This window comes from Mesoplodon densirostris, chromosome 19 (genome assembly GCF_025265405.1).
Source record: "Mesoplodon densirostris isolate mMesDen1 chromosome 19, mMesDen1 primary haplotype, whole genome shotgun sequence".
Lineage (NCBI taxonomy): Eukaryota > Metazoa > Chordata > Mammalia > Artiodactyla > Ziphiidae > Mesoplodon > Mesoplodon densirostris.
The window spans coordinates 12183393-12205302 of NC_082679.1; the positions used below are offsets into that span (position 1 = coordinate 12183393).

Genomic DNA, 21910 nt, shown 5'->3' on the forward strand with positions numbered 1-21910 from the left:
TGCGTCCTCCAGGGCCAGCCCAGCGGGGCTGGGAGCGGGACAGTAGGGACTCAGAGCTCTGGATGCGTCACCGTATCTGGGTTTGGGTGTGTTGTATCTGTTGTGTGGTGTGTGCTTCTCTGGGGGCTGTGCATCTGTGTGGGGTTTGTCACGATGTGCCTCTCTTTGCGTGTTCCTGTGTTCTGGGGTGTGACATGTGAGGAGGCCTTTTTTTTTTTTTTTTTTTTTTTTTTTGCAGTACGCGGGCCTCTCACCGCTGTGGCCTCTCCCGTTGCGGAGCACAGGCTCTGGACGCGCAGGCTCAGCGGCCATGGCTCACGGGCCTAGCCGCTCCGCGGCATGTGGGATCCTCCCGAACCGGTGTCCCCTGCATTGGCAGGCGGACTCTCAACCACTGTGCCAATGGGGAAGCCCAAGGAGGTCTTTTCTATTTGCGTGTCTGTATTGCCCTCCTGTGATTCTCCCTACTGTGCCTCTGTGTTTGGGTGTGGTCTCAGTTGTGAAATTTCCCTAATTCTGACTAGATTAAGGCAGGAATTATTTTTTGAGTGGTAGCTTTGTATGTTTGACTCCAGAGCCAGAAAACCTTAGTTCAAATCTTGATGGCCTCTGAATGGCTGTGAAACCCTGGGCAAACCACTAAACTTCTGTGGACTTCAAATCTTCCATCTACAAGATGGGTTGCTGGGAATAGAGTTGCTGAGAGGATTAAACGAGTTAATCCACATAAAGAATTGCACCTGGCCCGTAGGAAACATTTTTCTGTTTATGGGGATGATGATGATGTGCTAGTTGCTGGAGATACAATAGTGAATAAAACCAAGTCTTTGCTCATGGACCTAGTAGGGATTAGATGAATGGCCTGTCTATGGCTGGGCATATAACTGCATAACTGGGGTGTCTGTTTTACATGAGGAATGGGATATTTCTGTGTGTTGTCAGTGCAAGTGATTCCACGATTGTGGGCCTATGTGTGTGTTTGTAGGTAATTGCACATGCCGTGTGTGGATTCTCTGCTTGTGTGGTTGTAAATGCAAGATCACACCAAGCAGGTGTTGTGAGGACACATGGGGACAGAGGAAGAGCTGCACAGAGAGATGTGGATGTTTGTCCGTCCATTCCATAAGCATTTGCTGAGCCCCTGCAATGTGCCAGGACCTCTGGCAGGCATTGGTTCAAGGCCTGGGGGAAAGTAGAGAGACCTAGAGGGATGAAGACCCACCAAGAAAGCTTTTGCTACCCCAGGCTACTCTTTGTTGCGGTGCCGGGCTTCTCATTGCAGTGGCTTCTCTTGTTGCGGAGCACGGGCTCTAGGCACGCGGGCTCAGTAGTTGTGGCTCGCGGGCTCTAGAACACAGGCTCAGTAGTTGTGGTGCACTGGCTTAGTTGCTCCAAGGCATGTGGGATCTTCCCAGACCAGGGCTCGAACCCATGTCCCCTGCATTGGCAGGCGGATTCTTAACTACTGTGCCACTGGGGAAGCCCCTATTATTTTTATTGTTTTCAGTATTTTAATCTCTCAGTTGGTATGTATGTTTTTCTCTTTGTTTCCACATGAGTCTCAAGTCTCCTCCTGCTCTGGGCTCCTTCTGCACACAACACCCGCCCCTGGGTTCCCTTTCAGGGATGAGGAAAGGGCATTATCGAGGCCAGAGCTTCCCCTAAGCCTTTTTCTCTTCATCTCTACTCCAAGCCCCACCTCAGGACCCAGAACTCCGGCCTGGGGACAAGGCCTGGCTCCAGTACAATACAGAGCCACATAAAATCCCGAACCCCAAATCTGTCTTCCTTGGTCAGGCCAGTGACTTTTGGGATCCAGGAATCCCCGTCCCTAGAGCATGACCCTTCAGGTTCCCCAACTCCTCCCTCCCTCAAGATCCAGGAATCCGGACGCTCAGCCTCTTCCTCCCTCAGACTCAGAAGTCTAGGCTCCTCAGTCCCTCCTCCCTCAGGACCAAGGAATCCGGACTCTCTCATCGTCCCTCAGGACAGGATCAGTCCGTCGAACAGCCCAGCTTCGTGCAGCCGGAAACCTCGTTCCTGGTCCTTCTGCAGTCGCCCACGCCCTCAGCTATCTCCCATTTCTGTCTTTCTAGAGGCGTGTCTGACACGCGAGCTCTCCTCGGCAGTCGAGCTGTGATAAGCTACCCACGACGTCAGTCACTATCTTCCAGCCAATAGACACTCCGCCTCCTAACTCCCTGGGCCACTCAGGGCAGGGCGAATTCCCTAGTAGGCGAGGCCCACAGCTCGAGTCTGACAGCGATAGACCAGTCTCCCCGCCTGTCCTGCCAGGGTGTCAGGAGACCGGGCCTTCGCCGGTTGGTGTTGGGGTCTGCTTCTTAGACGCTGGAGCGGCTTTTGAGTGGACAGGTTCTGCGAGGCTGTCCTGGTAAACCCTTCACAGCACACCCAGTATTGGGGTTCTGGACATAGCTCGGACGGGAAACGGTGAGCCTTGGCGAGGCTTGAGGCAGAGCGGGGAGCTGGATGCACAATCTAAGAAATTCATCCATCCATTCCCTTCCTCCCACCCTAAACTTGATTCTCGTCTGCCCCTACCCGTCCTGCTCACCCATGCGTTCAGTCCTTCCTGCCCTCATTAAGTACCTCACTCACTGATTTCCTCATATAGCCACTCACTCGCACCCGTTCATTCACACACTCAGCCACCCATTACTTAAACATTTCCTGAGGCTTCCAATGTGCTAAGCCTCGTGCTGGGCCATGGTGGTAACCAAGATGAATCAGGCCTGGGCTGTGTCCTCAAGGAGGCCAGGTCAGATGGGAGGGCAGACCCACATATTGATATGCAGGGGTGGGCAGAGGCAGGGGAGTCCAAGAGAGTCTTTTTTGGGTTTAGTGGGTCAGGAAAGGTTTCAGAGGAGGGAACCTCCCTCTCCTGACTCCTCCTGCCTCCTTGATGTACCCCTGGATTGTCTCATGAAGACGTTTTTTTAAACTGAAGTATAGTTGATTTACAATGTGTTAATTTCTGCTGTACAGCAAAGTGATTCAGTATATATATATATATATATATATATATATGTTCTTTTTAGTATGCTTTTCCATTACGGTTTATCATAGGATACTGAATATAGTTCTCTGTGCTATATAGTAGGACCTTGTTTATCCATTCCATATATAATAGCTTACATCTGCTAACCCCAACCTCCCACTCTATCCCACCCCAATCTCTTCCCCCTTGGCAACCATAAGTCTGTTCTCTATGTCCCTGAGCCTGATTTTGTGTTCATGAAGACTTTTTGATTTGTGTGCAAAACAACCCTCAGTACCTGACCCACCTCTCACACACCTGTCTCCTCCCAGTAAAGAGTCTCACTGTCCACCTGCTCCCCTGTCCAGACCTGAGTGTCCCCTTCATCCCCTTGCCTTCCTGTAACCTTTGCTCCACCCTCAATAAGTCCCATTTATCCAACCTCAGTTACGGCTCTGGGATCTGCTCCGCCCCTACCCCTACTCCCTACCTTCATGGCCTCTGCCCCAGCTCAGGGCTTCTCTTCCCTGTCCCCAGCCTCCTCTTTTGCTTCCAGGGCTCTAGTCTTGCCCTTTTCGGTCCGTTCCCCAGTTTCCCACTAGGCTCTTTCAGTGCCTGAGCTGATCCTGTCCCTCCCCTGCTCCAAGCCCTTCTGTTTATAGTCTCATGGTCTGCTGCTGACCACTCCCCACTTTGCGCCTGAACTTCTGGCCAGGCAGAAGCCTTGACCACTGCCTGTTGGCTCCCACAACGTTGCGTGTTTCTTCTTCTTAGCAAACTTTTGCTCATCCTTGGATCACCTCCTCTGTGAAGGACCACCCGACTACCACAGATGGAGCCTGCGTGGACTGTGACAGCCTGTGTCTGGGTCTCTCCCCACACCCTCCCCGAGTCCAGGGTTGGAAATTTCTTGAAGGCTGGCCCTGGATGGAAATCTCTGCTCCAAACCTAGGGCCTACAAAGGGTGAGGGACTGCGTGACTGTCACAGCTGGGCAGAGCTTGGGTTCCAGTATTTTGGGTGACCAGTTTGTTTCTGGTTTCCTGTTAGCTTTGCCCCGGTTCTCTACGGAGTTCGGGTTTTCTTTTCCTGGTGTATGCTGGGGCTGGGTTTGTAGAGAGGAGTAGCCGAGAAGCCAGAGTCCTGTAGCACTGTACCTGAATTAGGTCTGAGCGGGAGGTGGGTCTGTGCTAGTAGGGTGCGGTCCTGTCCTTCCTCACTAGAGAATCCAGGCCCGGAGACCCCTCCTTCCTCAGGACCCAGACCTTGGGCCCCCAGCCTTCTGCTCTCCGGTGCCAAGTGTCTCGGCTTCCGATGCTGCCCCCTGGTGGGCGAGCCCCCACCCACTCTATTTGCGAGAGGGCAAACTAATTAAATACTTTTATTTACAAAAAACAAAGCAAACCGTCCTGCAAAGTAGGGTCAAGCTCCGCCCTTGCGGCGGTCGCAGCAGCAGAAGGCAGTGGTGGAGTGAAGGTCCAGTTTTCTCGGAGACTGGTTTGTGGGCGCCCCCCTCCCGCAGGCCAGGGTCTTAGCTCTCGGGAGCCCTCGCTCCGCGCCCCCCTTGCCGCACCCTCGATTTAAGGCACAGCCCGCCCCCTTCCGCCCGGCCCGAGGGAGGGGCCAGATGGGCCGGGAGCCGCGGCAGGGGTCCCCGCCGCCCTTTCCGAGGCGCATTCACTACGGAGCCCTGCGCAGATGGGTACAAGAGGCCTTTAGTGTCGCCCCCCGCAGCCCCCCTCTCCCCGCGTGGCCTGGCTCCGTCCCACGGCTCAGACCGGCGGGCCCGGCGGATTGAGGACGAGGCGGATGCGCTCCACACACAGCGCCGCGGCCTGCCGCGTCTCCTGGCACAGCGCCGCCAGGCTCAGGAAGCCGTGCGGCAGGTCCTCCACCACGCGCAGCGTCACGGGCTGCCTCAGGCTGCGTAGCCGCCGCGCGAACATGACTGAGTCGTCCAGCATGGGGTCCAGCGCGCACGCCTGCGGGACGGCGGGGGTGGGGCACAGGGGCAGGGTAGATGAACGCGGGGAAACACGTGGCCATGTGGGTGGATAGAGGCAGGAGACATGGGGAGGGGGGCGGAGAGTCGGAGAATGAGTTTAACTGGCCTCTGCCTAGCTTCTCCCTTCCCCCAGAGACCCACCCCCTCTTTTCCCCCTCCCCAAATCTCCGAGCCCAGCGCCTGCCCCAGGTACTCAACAAGACTCCCTTAGTCCACCCGTTGCCGGGCCTTCCCTCCTCTTCAGTCAGGCTTAGGCAGGCTTCCTCCATTCCCCCCACTCTGCCCCCCTGGGGGCTCCCTTCCCCAGGTGCACCAGTGCCCCGCCCTCCCCGCTCCTTGCCAGCTCCACCTTCCCAGTCTGGCACTCACCACGATGTGCACAGGTGGCAGGGTCTGCAGCATGCTGTCAGGTGCCAGCAGCGGTGACATGAAGGGATTCTTGACGATGGGCGACGAGTAGAGGGTCATCCTTTTGGCATCGTGGCTGGAGCGCCTGGGGTGGAAACCCTCAGGGAAGGCAGCACGCACACCTCGAACTCTGTCCTTGGTGCTCAGCTCATCCCGGGCCTCAGATTCTTCAGATGCATCCTCGGGCCCAAGTAAGAAGTTGACGGCTGAGGGTGTGGAGTGGCCACGTGCCTCCGCTGACAGTGACAGCTCCGGGGTGTCCGGTGTCTCAGAGCTAACCCTTAGGCTCAGGTCAGGCAGCGTCAGGCCCTTGAGGGAGTCCGTTCTCAGTGGGCTCTCAGGCTGGGCCAGTGCTGATTCAGACACACTGCACCGCATTGTCTCTGCGAGAGGAGCAGGGTTAGGGGGCCAGCTAGGGACACAGGTAAGCCTGGCTCTGTTGGCTGTGTGTATGGTTGGCTGGCTCCCCAGGATCATGGGAAGAGCAGTGGCCGGTGGAGGAGTTGCACCCTAGGGCTGTGGAGGCCTAGAGTGTTCCCCCAGACTCCTTCCCTGGGTATGGGCGGGGAACTCCAGGGTGCCCCAGGCTGCAACTCCAAGGGGGAGGTGGAAGGAGTCTCAGGTCTTGGAGGTGGAGCTGTGTGCTAACAGAGGGGTGTTTACTTCTGGGAGCCTGTTTCCTTCTCTGTACAAAGGGGATAAAAATAGCCCTTACCTCATAGGAGGTGGTGAGAACTCAGTGGGATAATAAGATTTGGGATTAGGTAGTGCTCCCCTGGGAGGTCATAATATATCAATATTTATGCTTTATTACCAGGTGCCCTGTTCCAGCTGCCTCCCTGGCCCCAGCACGAGGCCCAGTCAACTTTTTTCCATCACTTGAGACAGAGGGTATGAATGGATCAAAGTGGAGTAGTGAGCAGGCCCGTGTGGCTTGAAAGGAGGCTCTGTTCACAGGGAGCTAAAAAGAATCCTGAGGACATACCGGGTTCCTAGAGATCCCACATCTTTAGCCACGTAGATATGCTCCCAAAAGTTCCTTCCTGTTCTTCGCTTCATCTCTTCCCTTTGTTTCGTTTTTGTTTTTCGGCCACGCTGGGTGGCATGCGGGATCTTAGTTCCCAGACCAGGGATCAAACCCATGCCCCCTGCATTGGGAGCATGGAGTCTTAACCACTGGATCCCCAGGGAATTCCCCATCCATTCCTTTTGAATGACCAGACAAGCAAGTGCCCAAATGATGCTAAAGGTACGCTTCAGGCCTGCCTGGTATACCCACCTTGGCCTCAGCGCCACTGATTTTATCAGACTCATGCTGCTTACCACTAGGGCCAGGACCTTATGTTTTTGTTTTTTTCCCACTTGCCTTTATAAATCCATAAAAGCAAAATGCAAGACAATATGAGAATAACTGCATAGGTGCCCTGTGCCCCAGAGGGTCACTGGAACAGAACTGTTGACTAGAGTCACAGGGCACCAGTCAGGGGACCAGCATCTTCAAGGAGCACCTACTGTGTGCCAGGTATTGTGCTGGGTGCTTGGCACAAATAGGTGTATGCAGTCCTTACAACAACCTTATGAGGCAGGTATTCTTATTGTACCCATTTCACAGAGGAGCAAAGCAAGGCTCACAGATACCGTGACCTGCCCACGTCAGCCAGCAACCAGCCAGTACCTGGTACAGTAGGGAGCTAGACTGGTGTGTGCGCCTCTAGGGTTTGCTCTTGTCACGTTTCTCCTATAAGGAAACCGCCTATGCCCAATGGTCCATGTGCCTAAAATTCAAAATCTCTTTTAATTGTTTTTGGGTATATTTACTTGCAACCATTGGAATATCCTAATATTAAAAACTGAATTTAAAATAAAGCACATTCAATTGGAATGTTTTTCTGAATAACAGGAACTGTATCTACTTGGTTTTTGGCAGCGGCTTGCGGGATCCTACTTCCCCGACCAGGGATTGAACCTGTGCCCTCGGCTGTGAAATTGCAGAGTCCTAACCACTGGACCACCAGGGAATTCTGTGGAAACTGTATCTGTTTTCTTTTTTTAAATGTATCTACTTTTGAACATGCAATTTCTATTACCCAGAAAATACTACTGAAAGTGATTTGAATTGGCTGTGCTTTAAAATCCTTAAAATGTTAGGAAATGGTGGGAAAAAATGGATCCCTGGATGGAAGTGATTTTTGGCTGCCTGAGGGTCCTCCTACCCACCCAGGGCTGGGAATCTCCTCCACTTCCTGAGGTCTGTCCAATCTTCTGATCTCCCCACACCAGGGCCAGGCCCTGGAGGGGGTATATCCCCATGCACTTCTGTTCAAAGTCTGGAAAGAATCTAGGAGGGCTGGACTCCCACCGAGGGCCCAGGGGATTTGGGTGGGGTTCTTGGGACTGAAAATCAGGACACTCGGCAGGCCTTCTGAGTCATTCCCCAGGGTGCCTTTCTGAGGGGGTGTTTAGAAAGCTAAATCTTACAGTTCCTGGGATTCTGAGTTGACCCGGGGGACCAGAGTCCTGGAATTTGTAGGATGTGGGCTGTCGTGGACAATCAAGGCTTTGTGGTGGGGACTTGGCACAGATATGGGGCAGAGCCAGGAAGGTGATCTCTGCTTCCCTGAGGGCCCAGGGCACAGCCTCTTGCCTCCCCCAGGACTTTTGGTGTGCCAGGCTGTCCCTCCTGGCCACGCTGGATGGGTGTGTGAGGAAAGGGCGTCACTCACCTGCTATGGGCACTGAGTTCAGGTGGGACTTATGCCCCCTCAGCTCCAGAAAGGAGTTGAGCCACGAGGAGGCGCCCAGGCGGAGGTCTCGGAAGAGCAGGGCTGTGTCCCGCTGCACCAGCCCCATCATGCCCAGTGCCTTCTGGTCCGAGTCAGAGTGGTCCTCGGTCTCCCCACCTGGGAGTGTACGTGGGGGGCTGAGTTGGTCTCTTCTCTTTCTGAGCCCAGTCTCAACACCCAGAACCTCAGGCATCTGTGCTCCCAGGGACCCAGAATATCTGATGGCTTCAGCAGGAACAAGGAGTCTCAGATTCCCTCTCCTTCATACCCAACGAGACAGGGCTCTAGTCTCTGACCCCAAAGGACCCAGGTATCCAAGCACCCGCAGGGCCCCAGTTGAGTGGGTGTGGGACTAACCAGCATAGGCATTGACACACTTGGAGAGCATGCTGAGGGGCAGCAGGGGGTCCATGAGGCTCAGAAGGCGGGAAGGAGAGGTGGTAGCCTGCAGCATTGTGGCCGGGTAGGCTGCCATGATGCCATCTGGCACCCGCACCCCATAGGCCGCTGCCCGAAGGGACACGGTGAAGCAGAGATTCCCGCCTGCGCTGTCTCCTGCGAGGCATATCCGCTCACCTGTTGAGCCTGGTTTGGAGGGGACTTGGTCAAGCCTGGCAGGGAGGAACTGGAGCTCTGGGCCAGGAGCACTGGGCTCTCAGAGGTCGGGTGTCGGGGGCCCAACCCCAGGGTCTAGCCAATTGCCATTTTAGACATTGGTAAACTAAGGCATGGATTTGGACCCATCTGGGGGATAGTGGTCAGAGGATAAGGCAGCCTTGGGACACGGAGAGGCCTGGAGATCAGGAAGCTCTGGGAAGCTTGGGAGGCTGGAGGTCAGAAGCAAGGAGGGAGGGTGGTGGAAAGGGGAGACCAAGGGCACATTTCAGGAGGGAGGGGCATCGAGGCCAGCAGATGGAAGCCAGGGCTCAGGCTGACTGCACACAAGGGCCACGGGCCCTGTGCCCTGAGGCATGGCCTCATTCTTTGCTTCCCAAGCTGTGGGGAGTGGGAGGTCAGAGGAGCTGGGAATGGGCTGGAGCGAGGCCAGGTGGCTGTCAGCACAGGACAGCAGGGGGTAGAGAAACAGGAGGAGGGAAGAAAAGGTCGGAGGCCATGGGGAGGTGGGGGACAGACTATCAGGGCTAGAGTGGGCCGAAGCAGGAGGCAGGAGGAGGAAGTGGCTGAGACGGAAGGTGGGAGCACCGGGGCAGAGCTGGAGGAGTGGGCGGGGGGACAAGCGGGGTGAACAGGCGGCCGGGTGGCAGGAGATGGAAGGGGGGGCGGGGCGTGCAAGACTGAGGCCTGAGCAACTAATGGCTCGTTCCCCCTGCAGGAGGCTGGGGTGGGCCCGGGGAGCCGGTGGCAGTGAGGGGCTCAGGCTCACCGAGGAGGGCACAGTGCTTGACGGCCCAGCAGTAGGCGTAGAAGCACTCCTCCAGCGCCCGGGGGAAGGGGGCCTCGGGGGCCAGGGAGTAGTCGATGGAGAGGATGGGGGCGCCCAGCTCCTGGGCCCAGCTCTTGAGGTAAGGCTCATGGGATTTGGAGGTCTGGGCCACGAAGCCGCCGCCATGGATGTGCACTACGAGGCACCTTGAACGGGGTGCCTGCTGGGGGCGTGAGCGCAGCTCCAGGCTCCTGGGGCCCTCGGACCTCCCCAGGCTGCTGAGCTCCTCACTGTCCTGGGGGTGAGGAACAAGGAAGTGGGTCAGGCCGCTGAGGTCTTCCTGGGCCTCACCCCACCAAGGGTGTGTGCTCAGAGACAGGAATCGGGGCAGTGTGGGCAGTGAGAGGCGGGAGGACACCTGGGGAAGGTGCTCCCGTGCTCCTCAGCTCTGTACCTGTCCTGGCTGAGGCAGGGACCCTACCTGTCCTTCACGCAGCTCATAGGAGATGAGCCTGACGAGGACGGGCCCGGGGCCTGTGTGGGCCAGTGGGGGTGAGATGGTGACCGTGACCTTGGGGTCAGCGGTCAGCGGCATTTCAAAGGCGGTGGGTGGCAGGCTGAGCAGGCGGCTTACCCTCACGGTGGCTGATGCCATGTTTGCTAGAGACTGGTGGGAGGGAACAGAAGGGGTGCTGGGAGGGGCTGCTGGCAGGGGTTCCCCTCACACCTCCCCGCCGACCCCCAGTCTTTTTCCTCCCATGCTATCCCTGGACCTGGAACACTGCAGAGGCCCAGGACGTGTCTCTGGGCCTCAGTTTCCCCATCATGCACCAGGTTGGGGCCCTCACCATGCCCCACGCTCACCGATAGCACCTGGATCTCTGTGAGATTCCAGAAGGTTTTCCAGAAGTGCACGTCCAGGTTCTGTACGATCCGCTCAAACTCAGCCCCACGCAGCTCTGGGTCGATGGCAAAGCGGCCGCCGGTGAAGAGGGAGCTGGCTGTCACACCTGGGGGTCAGGAGGGGTGTCAGGGAGCCCCTGGCAGCCTCGCTGGGGCAGCGGTGCAGAGGGACAGGAGTGGAGGGGAGGCTGCAGGCAGGTCCCTGCAGGGACTCACTCAGGCCCGTCTCGTTGCGTTTGTAGTGCTCCCCGAAGGACACCAGCCCGATGGAGACGGTCTGCAGGAATGGCCGGACGGCGGGCGTGAACTGTGGAGACATGCCTCCAAGTCAGGGACCAGGGGCAGGCAGGAGTGGGGTGGGGCAGAGACATGGGGGGTAGATGTGGTCATTCAGCAAACATTTAGTGAGCTCTGGCTGCGTGCCAGGCACTGCTCTAGGCACGTTCATGGAGCTGATGGTGTCGAAAAGAGACAATACTCAGATAAAGGCATGCCATATAATGTGAAGTAACGATCGATGTTTGAAAAGACGGTAGGTGGAGGAGACAGAGTGATGATTAGGGGTCTGACTCCTCATACGGGTCTCCAGGAGGGGACTTGAGGAGGGATGGGAATGAAGCGAGGGAAGGCTGTTCCCTGCAGGGGGCAGGACACGTGCAAAGGCTTTGAGGTGGCCCTGTGCTTGGGTGTGGCGGGAGCAGGGTGAGCCAGGGGAGAGGCGCAGGGGCTGAGATCAGAGAAGCAAAGGGGGCTCACGTGGGGCCTGAGGATTTGGATTTGTTCTAGATGTGGATGGAGCCATAGAGGGTGGTGAGCTGGGAGAAGGATGATGCAGGGATCCCTGAAACTCAGCGAGGACAGAGATGAGGTGACGCAGGCAGTGGGGACCAGTTAAGGGGCAGCAGGGAGACAGAAATGGGAAAGGTCAGAGACAGGGCCCGAGATCCTGAGGCAGAAAGAGTCAAATGGGGAGACCCAGCATCTGAGAGGGGCCAGGCAGCTAAGAAAAGACAATAGAGAGACCAGATCAGAGGAAAAAGAAGCCACAGGAGGCTGGGCAAGGGGCCAGCAGGGTTCTTCTGTTCCTTCAGCAAATACCGGCCTGGGTCCTACTGCGTGCTGGGCACTGGGCTGGAGCAGGGGCTGAATGAGACCTAGACAGAGAGGGCCTCTGCCCCCTGGGGCTGACATTTTACAGGGGGAGGCTACCCTGCAACATGGCACAGCTGGGCCCTTAGAGAGTAGCTGTCAGGCATGGCCCTGCCCCTGGCCGGGGGCCCAGTGGGCCAGAGAGCACAGCCGGGCTCAGGTGACCCTGGGTTCTCACTCCTGAGCTTCGAGGGGACGGCCGGGACACAGGCAGGAGCAGGCTGGCCCAGCTGGGCCGATCAATATTTGTGGGTTCAGCTTAGGCAAGGGGAAGTTCCCAGAATGCCCAGGCTGGATTGGTGAGGACAGGCTGCCCCGCATGGAAGCAGAGAAAGGTGGGGTGTGGTGGGAAGAGGCTGAGAGACTGCCAGGCTCAGCTACACTGAGGCTGGGGGAGGCCCAGAGAGGGTCTGAAGGGGTACAGGGTTACACAGCTCCAGATACTCCTGTTGAGGTTCCCAGATGCAGCTGGGGACTGTGGACCCAGCACTGAGCCCAGATGGAGGCAAGTTGGGCCTTGGCTCTGAGCCTGGTGCCCCAAGTGCTTCCCAACTCTGAGTCCCCAAAATACTCTTCCTGTGAGTCCAAAGGCCTCAGGGCTGCTTCCCTGTCAGCTCTGAGATGAGCTGTGTCTCCCTGAGGTTGGTTTGGGGTGGGCAGAGGATAGGAGAAGGCGTGCAGCTGGGGTCAGGGCCCTGGTTCAGGGAGGAGAGGGGCCACAACCAGGTCTTCCTCACTGTCACCAACTTGGATATGCTCCCTGGCTCTCCCTGAAACCTGAACATCTGGATTCTACTGCGCCTTAGGTGAGTCGATATGCCCAGGCTGACCTGGGTCCAGTTGAGAAGCTTGGGGCCCCTCCCCTTGAACCTCTGTAAAGTGGGGCTGGCACCCTTCCTCCCTGCCTGCCAGGCCTCCGGTGGGGATGACTAAGTGGGACGTGCTCTTACAAACTGGCCTTGAGAACAGTACTGGCTACTCTCCTAGAGGGCCTCCAATGAATTCAGGGGCCAGACAGGTCGTGTAAAAGAGTGAATGAATCTCCTGAGTGTAGGACGATAGGGAGCAGTGGAGATCCTGGTGCAAGAAGCCATGCAAGTTAAAGATTTCTTGCTCCACGGTAGATTCGGCCAAAGGGCCACAAGTTTGAGACCCTTCGTGCAGTGCTGTCTGAGCCCCAGACAGCTTTCCCTTCCTGCATCTGCTGTTTGCTGAATCCAGTAACACAGACCATTGTGGTTCCTCTACTATGCTACTGGGCCTGGTTGGGGCCCACCATGTGCCTTCACCATGGGCCCAGAGGGGCAGGGCAGGGGGCTCACCTGGAAGCCCAGGCAGCGGCCGTAGAAGCAGCCCTTGTGCAGAGTGACGTACTCGTGCAGGAAGTCGGCAATGACCCTCTCATCACCCTCGAAGAAGAGCCTCCCGGGCTGGTTGGTGGCCAGCAGGTGCTGAGCGTAGTAGGCCAGAGCACGGAGCTGGGTGAGAGCGGCCAGGTAGGCCTCGAGTTCGGCCAGGTTGTGGCTGGTACGGAAGAAGATGCTGCGGCGGTTAGAGGCCACGTAGCGGGATTTGTGCAGCAGGTGCACCAGGCAGCAGCGGGCTGTGTGCACCAGGCTGCGGTACCCGTTGGCCGGCGTCTCTGCGTCCAGGTCAAAGAGGTGTGCCACGCTCAGCAGGCGGCCCAGGGCTGGCTCCAGCCCCAGTGCCTGTTCCCGAACACCTGCAAAGACGGCTGACAGCCGCCGTGCTGTCTCCCCAGGGCCCTGGCTGGAGAAGAAGGCCATGTTGTCCTCTGCCAGGGTCACCAGCGACTTTGTCATTGTGCGCAGGTCCATGCTGTGCGAGAGGCGTGAGGCTGCGGGCAGGTCGGGAGGCGCATTAAGGCAGGGCTGGACCAGCTGGGCCCTGGCGTCCAGGAGTCCAGGCTCTACCCCCTCCTCCCACAGACTCACGTCAGACCACAGCCCCTCCTTCAGACCGAAGTATGGAGTCTAGGGCTCCAGTTCCTTCCTTCTTTGGGACCCATGAGTCCAGGTACCCACTCTTTCCCTCCTCAAGAGCCAAGTTTGATCCCTCAGTCCCCACCTTCCTAAGACCCAGGAGTCCAGGCCCCAGAACCCTCTTCTTCAGGCCCCAGGAGTCCCTGTCCTCTCTTATCTGGGACACTGATTGATTCCTTAGCCCCAGCATCTGTCTTACAGCCCAGGAGTCTATGTAACCCTTTCTCCCTTCTAGGGACCCAAGTTCAGGCATCTGTCTCCATTTACTCTCCCAGGGCCCAGGACTCCCTCTAGGTTCTGAGCAGTCTGGACCCCCCGTTGGTCCCCCCTCTCAGGACCGGGAGTTCAAGCCCCCATCCTACCTCCTTCTTAGGTCTGAGGGGTCGCCCACAGGCCCTTGCCTTCTGCAATATTTGGGAGAGTTCAGCCCTCAACCCACCGATTCCCATCCACCTGGTGGTGTCCCAGGACCCTGGTCCCAAGCCCAATTCTCTTCCTGAACCCAGTAGTTCATATTTCTAGCCTTATGTACAACTGAGGGGTCACTCCTGGCCCCTCCTGGTCCCTCCAGTCTGGCTGTGGAATCCCCTCCAATCTTCTCTGGGGGTCCTCAAACCTTGGTTCCACTCCTCCCCCAGCTGGGTCCCTGGCCTTCAGGCCTGGCTTAGCTTGCACGGGCCAGCCCTGCTCCCTGCCTAGGATGGCATTCAGCCCTGCCATTAACCTTGAACTCACTGTGCATCAGGCTCTGTGCTAAGAGCTTTCTCTGTTTGCTCCTTTAGGTTCTCACTAACCTCGGAGGCCCAGACTGCCTCGGTTCATGTTTCAGCTGTTATTAGGAGCATTCCCATCTTACAAGAGAGGAGACTTGAGGCTCAGAGGTGTTAAGTAAGGAGATGAAAGTTGCATTGAAAGCGGCAGAGCAGAAGTCAGACCCAAATCTCGGGGGCCAGAGCCGTTACTTTTGCTGGTCTCCGTCCCAGGGCTCTGGAGACTGGGCCTCTAGCTCTGGCCCTCAAAAACTTTCCCTGGACTAGGCCTGACTCCCCACACTTCAGGGTCCCTGGTTAATCTTCCCTTCGGGATCCCTGTCCTGTCACCCAGGTCCTGGACAAGCTGTTCTTGCGCCCCTTGGTGGGTATGCTGCCCTCTGCTTCAGATACCCTTCCCTCCTGAAGCCCATCCAGCACCTTGCCTGACTCCCAAGTCGAGGGTCCCCTGATCCCCCAGAAAAAGGTGTCTCTTTTCCCTTCTAGGCCCTGGGGTTTGGCAGCGGCCACTCCTGTCTGTCAGCTGGCAGTGAACTCACCCCTCCCAGACCTCTTCAGAGCTCCCCAGGGCTGGAACTGCTGACTGTGGCTAGTGCCAGTTGCAGCCTGGGGTGATAATCCCGGGGAGGGGCCCAGCCTGCCCAGGGTGTGGCCACCAGCTCCACCTCCCACCCAGAAAGGACAGTGAGAACCCAGTGCTGTAAACAAAGCCTGGGGCCCAACTCCCAGTCATTGTCCAGCCTCCTCTGGCTTTGAACCCTGTAGTTTGGGCCACCAAGGCCCTCCTCCCTCAGTCCCAGGAGTCCAGACCCCTAGTCCCCTCAACAGTTAGAAACAGAGGCATGCAGGTCCCCTGTCCCCTCCTCCCTTAGACCCAGAGGTCTCACCCTGGTCCTGAACAAAGTGTGCCCCCTCACCCAGCCTGGCTGCCCTCCTTCTCCCCAGGGTGGATTCAGGGAGCAGCAGCACCATGACTGATCGCAGCTCCTGCCCCCAGACTAGCCGTGGCACAGCTGGCCCCAGCTGGTGGGCAGCCAGCCTTGCCTGTCCCTCCCAGGAGGCCAACGGCCGATTAAGGGCAGTGCCAAGCTCAGCCAGGGGGCCCAAGCCACAGGTCCTGCTGTGTGGTGTTCCCACACTGGGCACCCTGTACCTGCCACTTACCCTTCCAGCCCATCCTGCTGTGACCGTCATTCCCACCTCACACATGGGAAACTGAAGCCCAGACACACTTCACCTCCGTTATGCCACGTGCTCCTTGCCTGGCCAGCTCTTTCTCACCCTCAGGACTCAGCTTCTCACCTCCTCCAGGAGGGCGTTCCCTAACTGCTCCCCCCCATCTAAGATGCACCCCCTACCACTGCTTTCTGCCATCATCTTTAAGGTGTTCTTCTTCCTAGAATTTTACATATTTGCAGTTTTCCATTTATTTGTTTCCATGTCTGTTGTTTGTGTCCCCCAGGGGCAGAACCAGGCTTCATGGAGCTGTGACGCTTTTACAAGTGGAGGTGGGGCTCTTTAGGAAAAAGAATAGAAAACCACAAGTATGGTATTAGGTACAGGGCCTTGGAAGAGGCCTGTGCAAATGAGAGGCCTCAGTGTCATGTGCTTGGCTGTAGGTGAATCCTCCCCTGTCACTCCGCCTGGGATATCATCCCCATGGGGGCATGGGATGGCCCCAGGGTCCATCATGGGGCCTAGCACATAGCAGGTGCTCAGCAAATATTTGAAGAAGGAAGGAAAGGGGAAGAGTCAGAGTGGGGGCAGGAGGGACTGGATGGACACCCACCCCTCCCCAGGACAAACAAACGGATGGACAGACAGAGGCCTCTGGAGGCAGCTCTGAGCTCGGTGGCTGAGACAACAGGACACCGGCCTCAGCCACTGGCCAGGTGACCCTAGATGAGCTTGGTCTCCTCACCTGGAAACTGCGCTCGGCCATCCTGCCCACTGAGGGCCGGAAATGATCTTTGCAAGCAGGACCCCACGGCGGCATTTCTGCTCGTGGTTTGCTTTGTGGTTCTCACTCAGCCTCACTGAGATGCGTATCGGGTCATTTTTCCATCTAACATACTGTACAATTTACTGCTTGTGCTGTTTGCTTTCTGTGTCTGACACTAGATTATAGGCTCCCTGTGGGCAGGGACTTTGTTTTGTTCACTGCCGTACCCCCAGCCCTTGCTCATGCCCGGCACAGGGCTAGCGTGGTATTTATTGCATGGCTGCGGTTTCCCATTTTATAAAGCAGCTGTCATTTACTTCCTGTCTATGGGGTAGGGCTCCTGATCGAACACGAGGGCACAGGAGACCTGGACAAAAGAAGTAACCTGCACAGAGCCGTGAGGAAGAGGCTGGAGCCCAGGCGCTGCCCTTCGCCCTGTTCCAGGCGGCTCCCTGGGGGCTGGTCCAGATGGAGCAGGGAGGATGGGATGCTGAGGTTGCCAGAGGCTTGCTGAGAATATGAGGCAGAGGGCACTGGGGCAGGGGCAGGCCATCAGGGCCTTGGGTGAGGACTGGGGCAGAGGGAAGGGTGAGGGTCCTGCTGCCTGGGCACTAGCCCTTTGCCCTAAATGGTCACAGGACAACTGGACCCGGCCTGGATTTTGAGATAGAAGGGTGGTAGGGAAGTAAGTGGGGGGAAGATGGAGGAAGGGCTAGGTATGGGGCCTGGGAGGGGCAAGGCCTTCTGAAGGGGAGAGGCCTGGGGCAGATGCAGGCGAGGGGGCAGTGACCGTGGCTCGATCCCTGACTGTGTCTGCATGAAAGAGCAGACACTGCTCTAAGACAGCCGTGTGCCAGGCACGGCTCTCTTTCTGTGCTTTAGGCGAGGTAACTCGTTTCATCCTTTCCACAACCCGTGAGGTAGGAACCATCATGACCCATTTTGGCAGATGAGAAAACTGAGATGCAGAGAGGTGACATACCGCCCAGGGTCACCGAGCCAGCAAGGATGGCACAGCTTCTCTGCTGTGTTTCTGTGTGTATCCGTGTTGCTCCCTCTGTCAGGTCTCAGCTCTATGCTTTCTGGGTGGGCAGGTGTGAGTATGTCTTTGAGGTTCCCATGGAGGTACATACATATGTAGGTTCCTGTCATGCCTAGCATTGGTCCCGGTCTGTGTTTGTGGGTGAGTGTGTCCACATTTTTTCTTAGTCTGTGTGTTTTCGTTTCTCAGTCTGTGTGTTTTCTTTTCTCAGTATGTCTGCAAGCATATTTGTATGCATGTGTCACGACCTATCTGTGTTGCTCAGCCTGTGAGGGTTTCTGTGTCTCTATTTCTCTTGGCCTGTGAGATTGTGTGGCCATGTGTTTGTACGTGTATGGACATATATCTTTTGTGTGTGTGTGTGTGTGTATGGCACCCATCTCTTCCCATTTGCTCCAGTTTGAACCCAGGGCATCAGCATGGCCACCTCCCAGTACCACCCAATCCATCCTGAAGTCCTGTTCCCCATCCTCCCCTAGAAAGCACTGGAACCTGGCCCTTCTCCCACCTCCACTGCTCCCTTCTCTAGATGACTGTAACAACTCTTTCTGTGTCTCCGTTTTTGCCCCCTCCATGTCTTTTCCACATAGCAGCCAGAGGATTTTTCTAAAACTTAAATCTGGTCACACACTCCCAATGCTTCAACACCTCCATCCTTGCTCTCAGGATAAAGAGAGTCTGAGCTCTGAGCCTCTCTGAGCCTTCCTGTGTGCATCTGGAGCCAACTCCGGTTCTATGCTTGGCTAATGATGATGTTTATGGCAGGGAGGATGACGAGTTTGGGGGTCTCTGGGCCCGGGGGCTATGTCAGTTTCTTTCCTGCTCAGGAAATTCCCATAGGTCCTCACTGGGATTGACACATACTCCTAATCCAGCAAGGACTTCATGTGTGCCTCTGCCTGAGGCTTGTAGCATCTCTGTTGGTCTGCCAGTGTTTCTCCAGCCCGCTGAGATCTGTAAATAATGTGACCCCCTAGGGAACCCAGGTGACAGCACTTCCTTCTCCCAAGTGAAATTTAGGCTGTCCAAAGCCAACCCAGGGCTCCTTAGTCCTAGGAGTAGGAGTCAGGAATTTAGGTCCTAGGGCAGCCAGGCTGAAGCAGGTGGACTGACAACGAATGGATGAGTGGACTGAATGAAGGATGGTGGGACAGGGCTGTTTGCAGCTGTACTGCACCCCTCCTCCAGGCATTCCCCACTATAGGGCACCCCTTCCTCCTACCTGACTCACCCCTAAACTTCCTCTTTGGGCCACAGCTTCTAAATCTCTTCTCCATTACCGTCTCAAGAGTGTCAGAGACCTGAAAATCGGCGTTTGAACCATCTCCCACGTTGAAATCACAAGGCAAGAGCTGCCACGGTCACACAGCGAGTACGGAGCTAGAGCGGGAACCCTGGTTCGGGACACTAACATTCTGGACTCTACTCCCAAGACGGTACTGGGGCGTCCGAGAGTTTCTATGCTGGAGGTGATATTTCCCTCTCACATCACCCGCTTCTCACAGTGGATTATCCCCGCACCCCCGCCCCGCAGGGCAGCAATGAGCCAGTCCACGGGCCCCACCCACTTCTTGTGGCAGGAGGTCAGTCCACTCGGTTCCCAGTTTCCCACAGGATGTCTAAGGTTCCTTCCGGCCCCTGCCGGCCTCCTCCCACTCACCTTTGGCTTTGCCTTTTCGCCACCGTCCGCGCCTTTGACTTTTGGACCCCTCTTGAACCTTCTTCGAGCCCGGAGCCCCAGCGGCCACAGGGAACTTCACTTCCCTGGCCGACTCCATCAATTTTCCGCGGTCCGGGCCCCGGGGCCAATTCCACCAGCTTGGGCCAATTCCACCCGCCTGGGCCAATTCCAGCCGCGAGTCACCGCCCCGAGGACCAATCCTCGCTACGTACCACCGTCGGGCCCCCACACCACCCAATCTCGGACTTGCTTCTCTCTGGGTCCCGCCCTCTGAGCAAGGAGGGCCGCCCTCCACAGTCGGGTCCCGCCCACCACCGCTAGGGTCTGCAACCTAGCCCCGCCCCCGCGCACTCATTAAAGGGCCCGCAACCAACAAAAATGCAGCCTTGGAGGCGGCTAAAAGCGTATTCGGTCAGAACTAGTGGGGAGTCCCACGGGGGTCACCCCAGCAAGGAAGCCCCGATGTTGTCACGTGTTGGCTGTCATCCTTGTCTTCCCACTCACCTTCCCACGTAGGGATCGTCTAGAACGCACGGGTCTGCCCGCCGAGAGGTGAGCCGGGTGCCACTTATCTTCCGCCTGGGGTCGGGGAGCGGGCCAGGTCCTCGGGCAATTCAAAGCCGAGGCCGGGTTGCAGTGCACGAGGCGTGGCTCTGCCAGGGAGCCTTTGGAGGAGGAAGCCCCGCCTTTCCCCCCTGCCCTCTGTCTTCTAGTTCTCCTATTGCTCCGTTTCTTAGGGTTCTCCTCTGTGCCCTGTCCCTCCCCGCGAGAATGGGGGGGAGGGGCTGTAGGGTGCTCGGCGCCTGCGCACTAGCTCCAAGCCGTGCACCGGCCCGCAGGGAGGAGAGGCGGCCGCGGGAACTGCGCGAACCTGGGAAAAGGCGGGAAACAGAGGAGGCTCGAGGCTCGCGCGTGCGCACACACTCAGTTGTCTTTCTGAGGGTCCCGGAGAGGCGGCTTTGGCTGTGGCGGCGCTGTGGTGAAGGCGTCCCTTGAGACTGAGTTCGGGAGGCCCAGGGAGACCGCTGTTTAGCACCAGAAGCACCATCGCGCCCCTCCTCCCCACCCTCCCAAAGCACATGAGCAGCCGTGGCACTGAGAGACATCGATGACCCTCTTCTCCTCAGTCCTGAGAGAGGCGGCTCAGCCCTTCCGGGGGACACAGGCCTCTGGGCTGAGACCCCCATTACCAGCCTTCGGACTAACCGTCCTCACAGTGCCCTCAGCTTCCGGATTGCGGCCACCTTGTTTCCCCCCCCCCCCCGGCTATTTCACCGTCTCCCCACGTTCCCCGGAGAGAACTTGTGCCCCCCTTGTGCAGGGCAGGGCTTCTGAGCGCAGAGAAGGAGCTCAGGGTCCAAGCCTGCTCCCCGGGGGCACCATGGCCGGCTTCGGAGGAGGGGCAGAGATGCTGTCGCCAGCGGAGTCTTGTGCCCACCACCCGCCCACACCGCTCCCCCAGCTCTCCCTCCCGTCAGCGCCGACCTTGCCTGGGACTTGGGCGGAGCCCCAGCGTCTCTCCCAGGCGCCCCCTTCCTGAGATCACAACCCACGAGGCCATGGGCCCGGCGGGACTGGGACTCCCTGGGGACAAGTGTCCTCCTGCCCACTGGACAACCCAGAGAGCTCAAGGGTCGCTCCTGCCCGGTTTTCGGCCTGGCCTGTGTGGACACTCGCCGAGGGTAAGGGTCCACGTTCAGCAGGGTGCCACGGTGGCACCCTGGGAGGCCCCCTTCCTCCAAGCTCAACTTACCTGGGTTCCGGTAGTGTCTGGGGTTCTGGCTGCTGGTTTTCTTACTGGGTAATGACGTCCCACCAAATCCTGACATCACTTCATAACCAGGTTTCCCCTTGAAGACCAGCTTCATTCCCTGGGCGACTGTTCCACCCCTCTTGGCTGGCGAATTGGTCTCTAACGTAAACCCTAAATCCAAATCTGCACCAGAATCTACTACCCATTCAAGAAATGTCTTATGTTCTGAGGCCGGTTGCTGTATGGATGGTTCGTTTGGTTTTGACAGAAATTGCCACTCAGCCAAAGATCCCTCTTGGGATTTGGCTCCCTGGGCTGGAGCTGCGTGCTGAGCTGTAGGGTCTGACTGTCGCCGTCTCTCTTGGGACATCAGTTCCGTCTGGGCAGGTGGTCCATTTTGGGGTCCAGGTCCTACCTGGGCTCCAGCTCCCTCTCTCAATTTCGGCTCCTGTTGAGTTCTAGAATCTTGTCCCGGCCCAGGTCTGTGCTGTGAGGCAGCTTCCTGTTTCCTGAAGGGCACCCTTTGGATGGGAGGTGACTGCTGTGGTGCAGGCTCCTGTGGGGCAAGAAATTCCTGCCGCAAAGCAGATTTTTGCTGTGCTCCAGGTTCCTGCTGGGATTCAGCTTCATGTTGGGCAAGGGGTCTTCGCTGTGCAGTGCGCTTCTGTTGGATATCGGGTCCCTGCTGAGCCTTAGATGCTGGCTGAGCTGTGGGTGTCTTTTCTGGCCCAGACTCTGACTGGGTGATAGGTGTCTGGTGTGGCTCAGGTTCCCAGTCAGGCCTAGAAACTAACTTAGTTAGAACCTGGCTCCATTGTTGTTATTTCCCCGAAGGGAGATGCTGATCTCCCAGGCTTCATCCTTCTCGGCCCCCACAGGCCTCCTTTGTCACAGATCCCTCACTGATTGCTCATGATGGCTCCTCCCTTTGGGTTCCACTCCTTCATCCTGCCATCCCTGCTCTTCCCTTTTTAAGGCAGTTGGCAAGTGGCCCCCTATTCCTGTTCCTCCTGCTTTGAGAGGAGGATTGGGAACGGGAGGAGGCTGTGTGCCCAGCACACTCTCCTATCACAGGGGAGGGGCTTGCCCT

At 57.4% G+C, this 21910-nt stretch overlaps 1 protein-coding gene across 4 annotated transcripts; it reads right to left on the minus strand.

Annotated features, from left to right (window-relative positions):
- Nucleotides 1-4408: 4408 nt before the first annotated feature.
- Nucleotides 4409-21680, minus strand: LIPE (lipase E, hormone sensitive type). Of its 4 annotated transcripts, XM_060083405.1 has the most exons (11): nt 21667-21680; nt 20821-21617; nt 12952-13487; nt 10697-10787; nt 10442-10587; nt 10059-10244; nt 9578-9872; nt 8551-8778; nt 8134-8310; nt 5372-5793; nt 4409-4979 (listed from the first exon to the last, which is right to left on the minus strand). In XM_060083405.1, the coding sequence occupies exons 1-11, from the start codon at nt 21678-21680 to the stop codon at nt 4770-4772; spliced, it is 3102 nt and encodes a 1033-aa protein (XP_059939388.1). In that variant the 3' UTR covers nt 4409-4769. The 4 variants fall into 4 exon arrangements, with proteins under 4 accessions (XP_059939388.1, XP_059939390.1, XP_059939389.1 ...); XM_060083407.1 differs by lacking the exons at nt 20821-21617; nt 21667-21680 and adding an exon at nt 19572-19838; XM_060083406.1 differs by lacking the exons at nt 20821-21617; nt 21667-21680 and adding an exon at nt 19047-19230.
- Between the last annotated feature and the right edge of the window lie 230 nt (nt 21681-21910).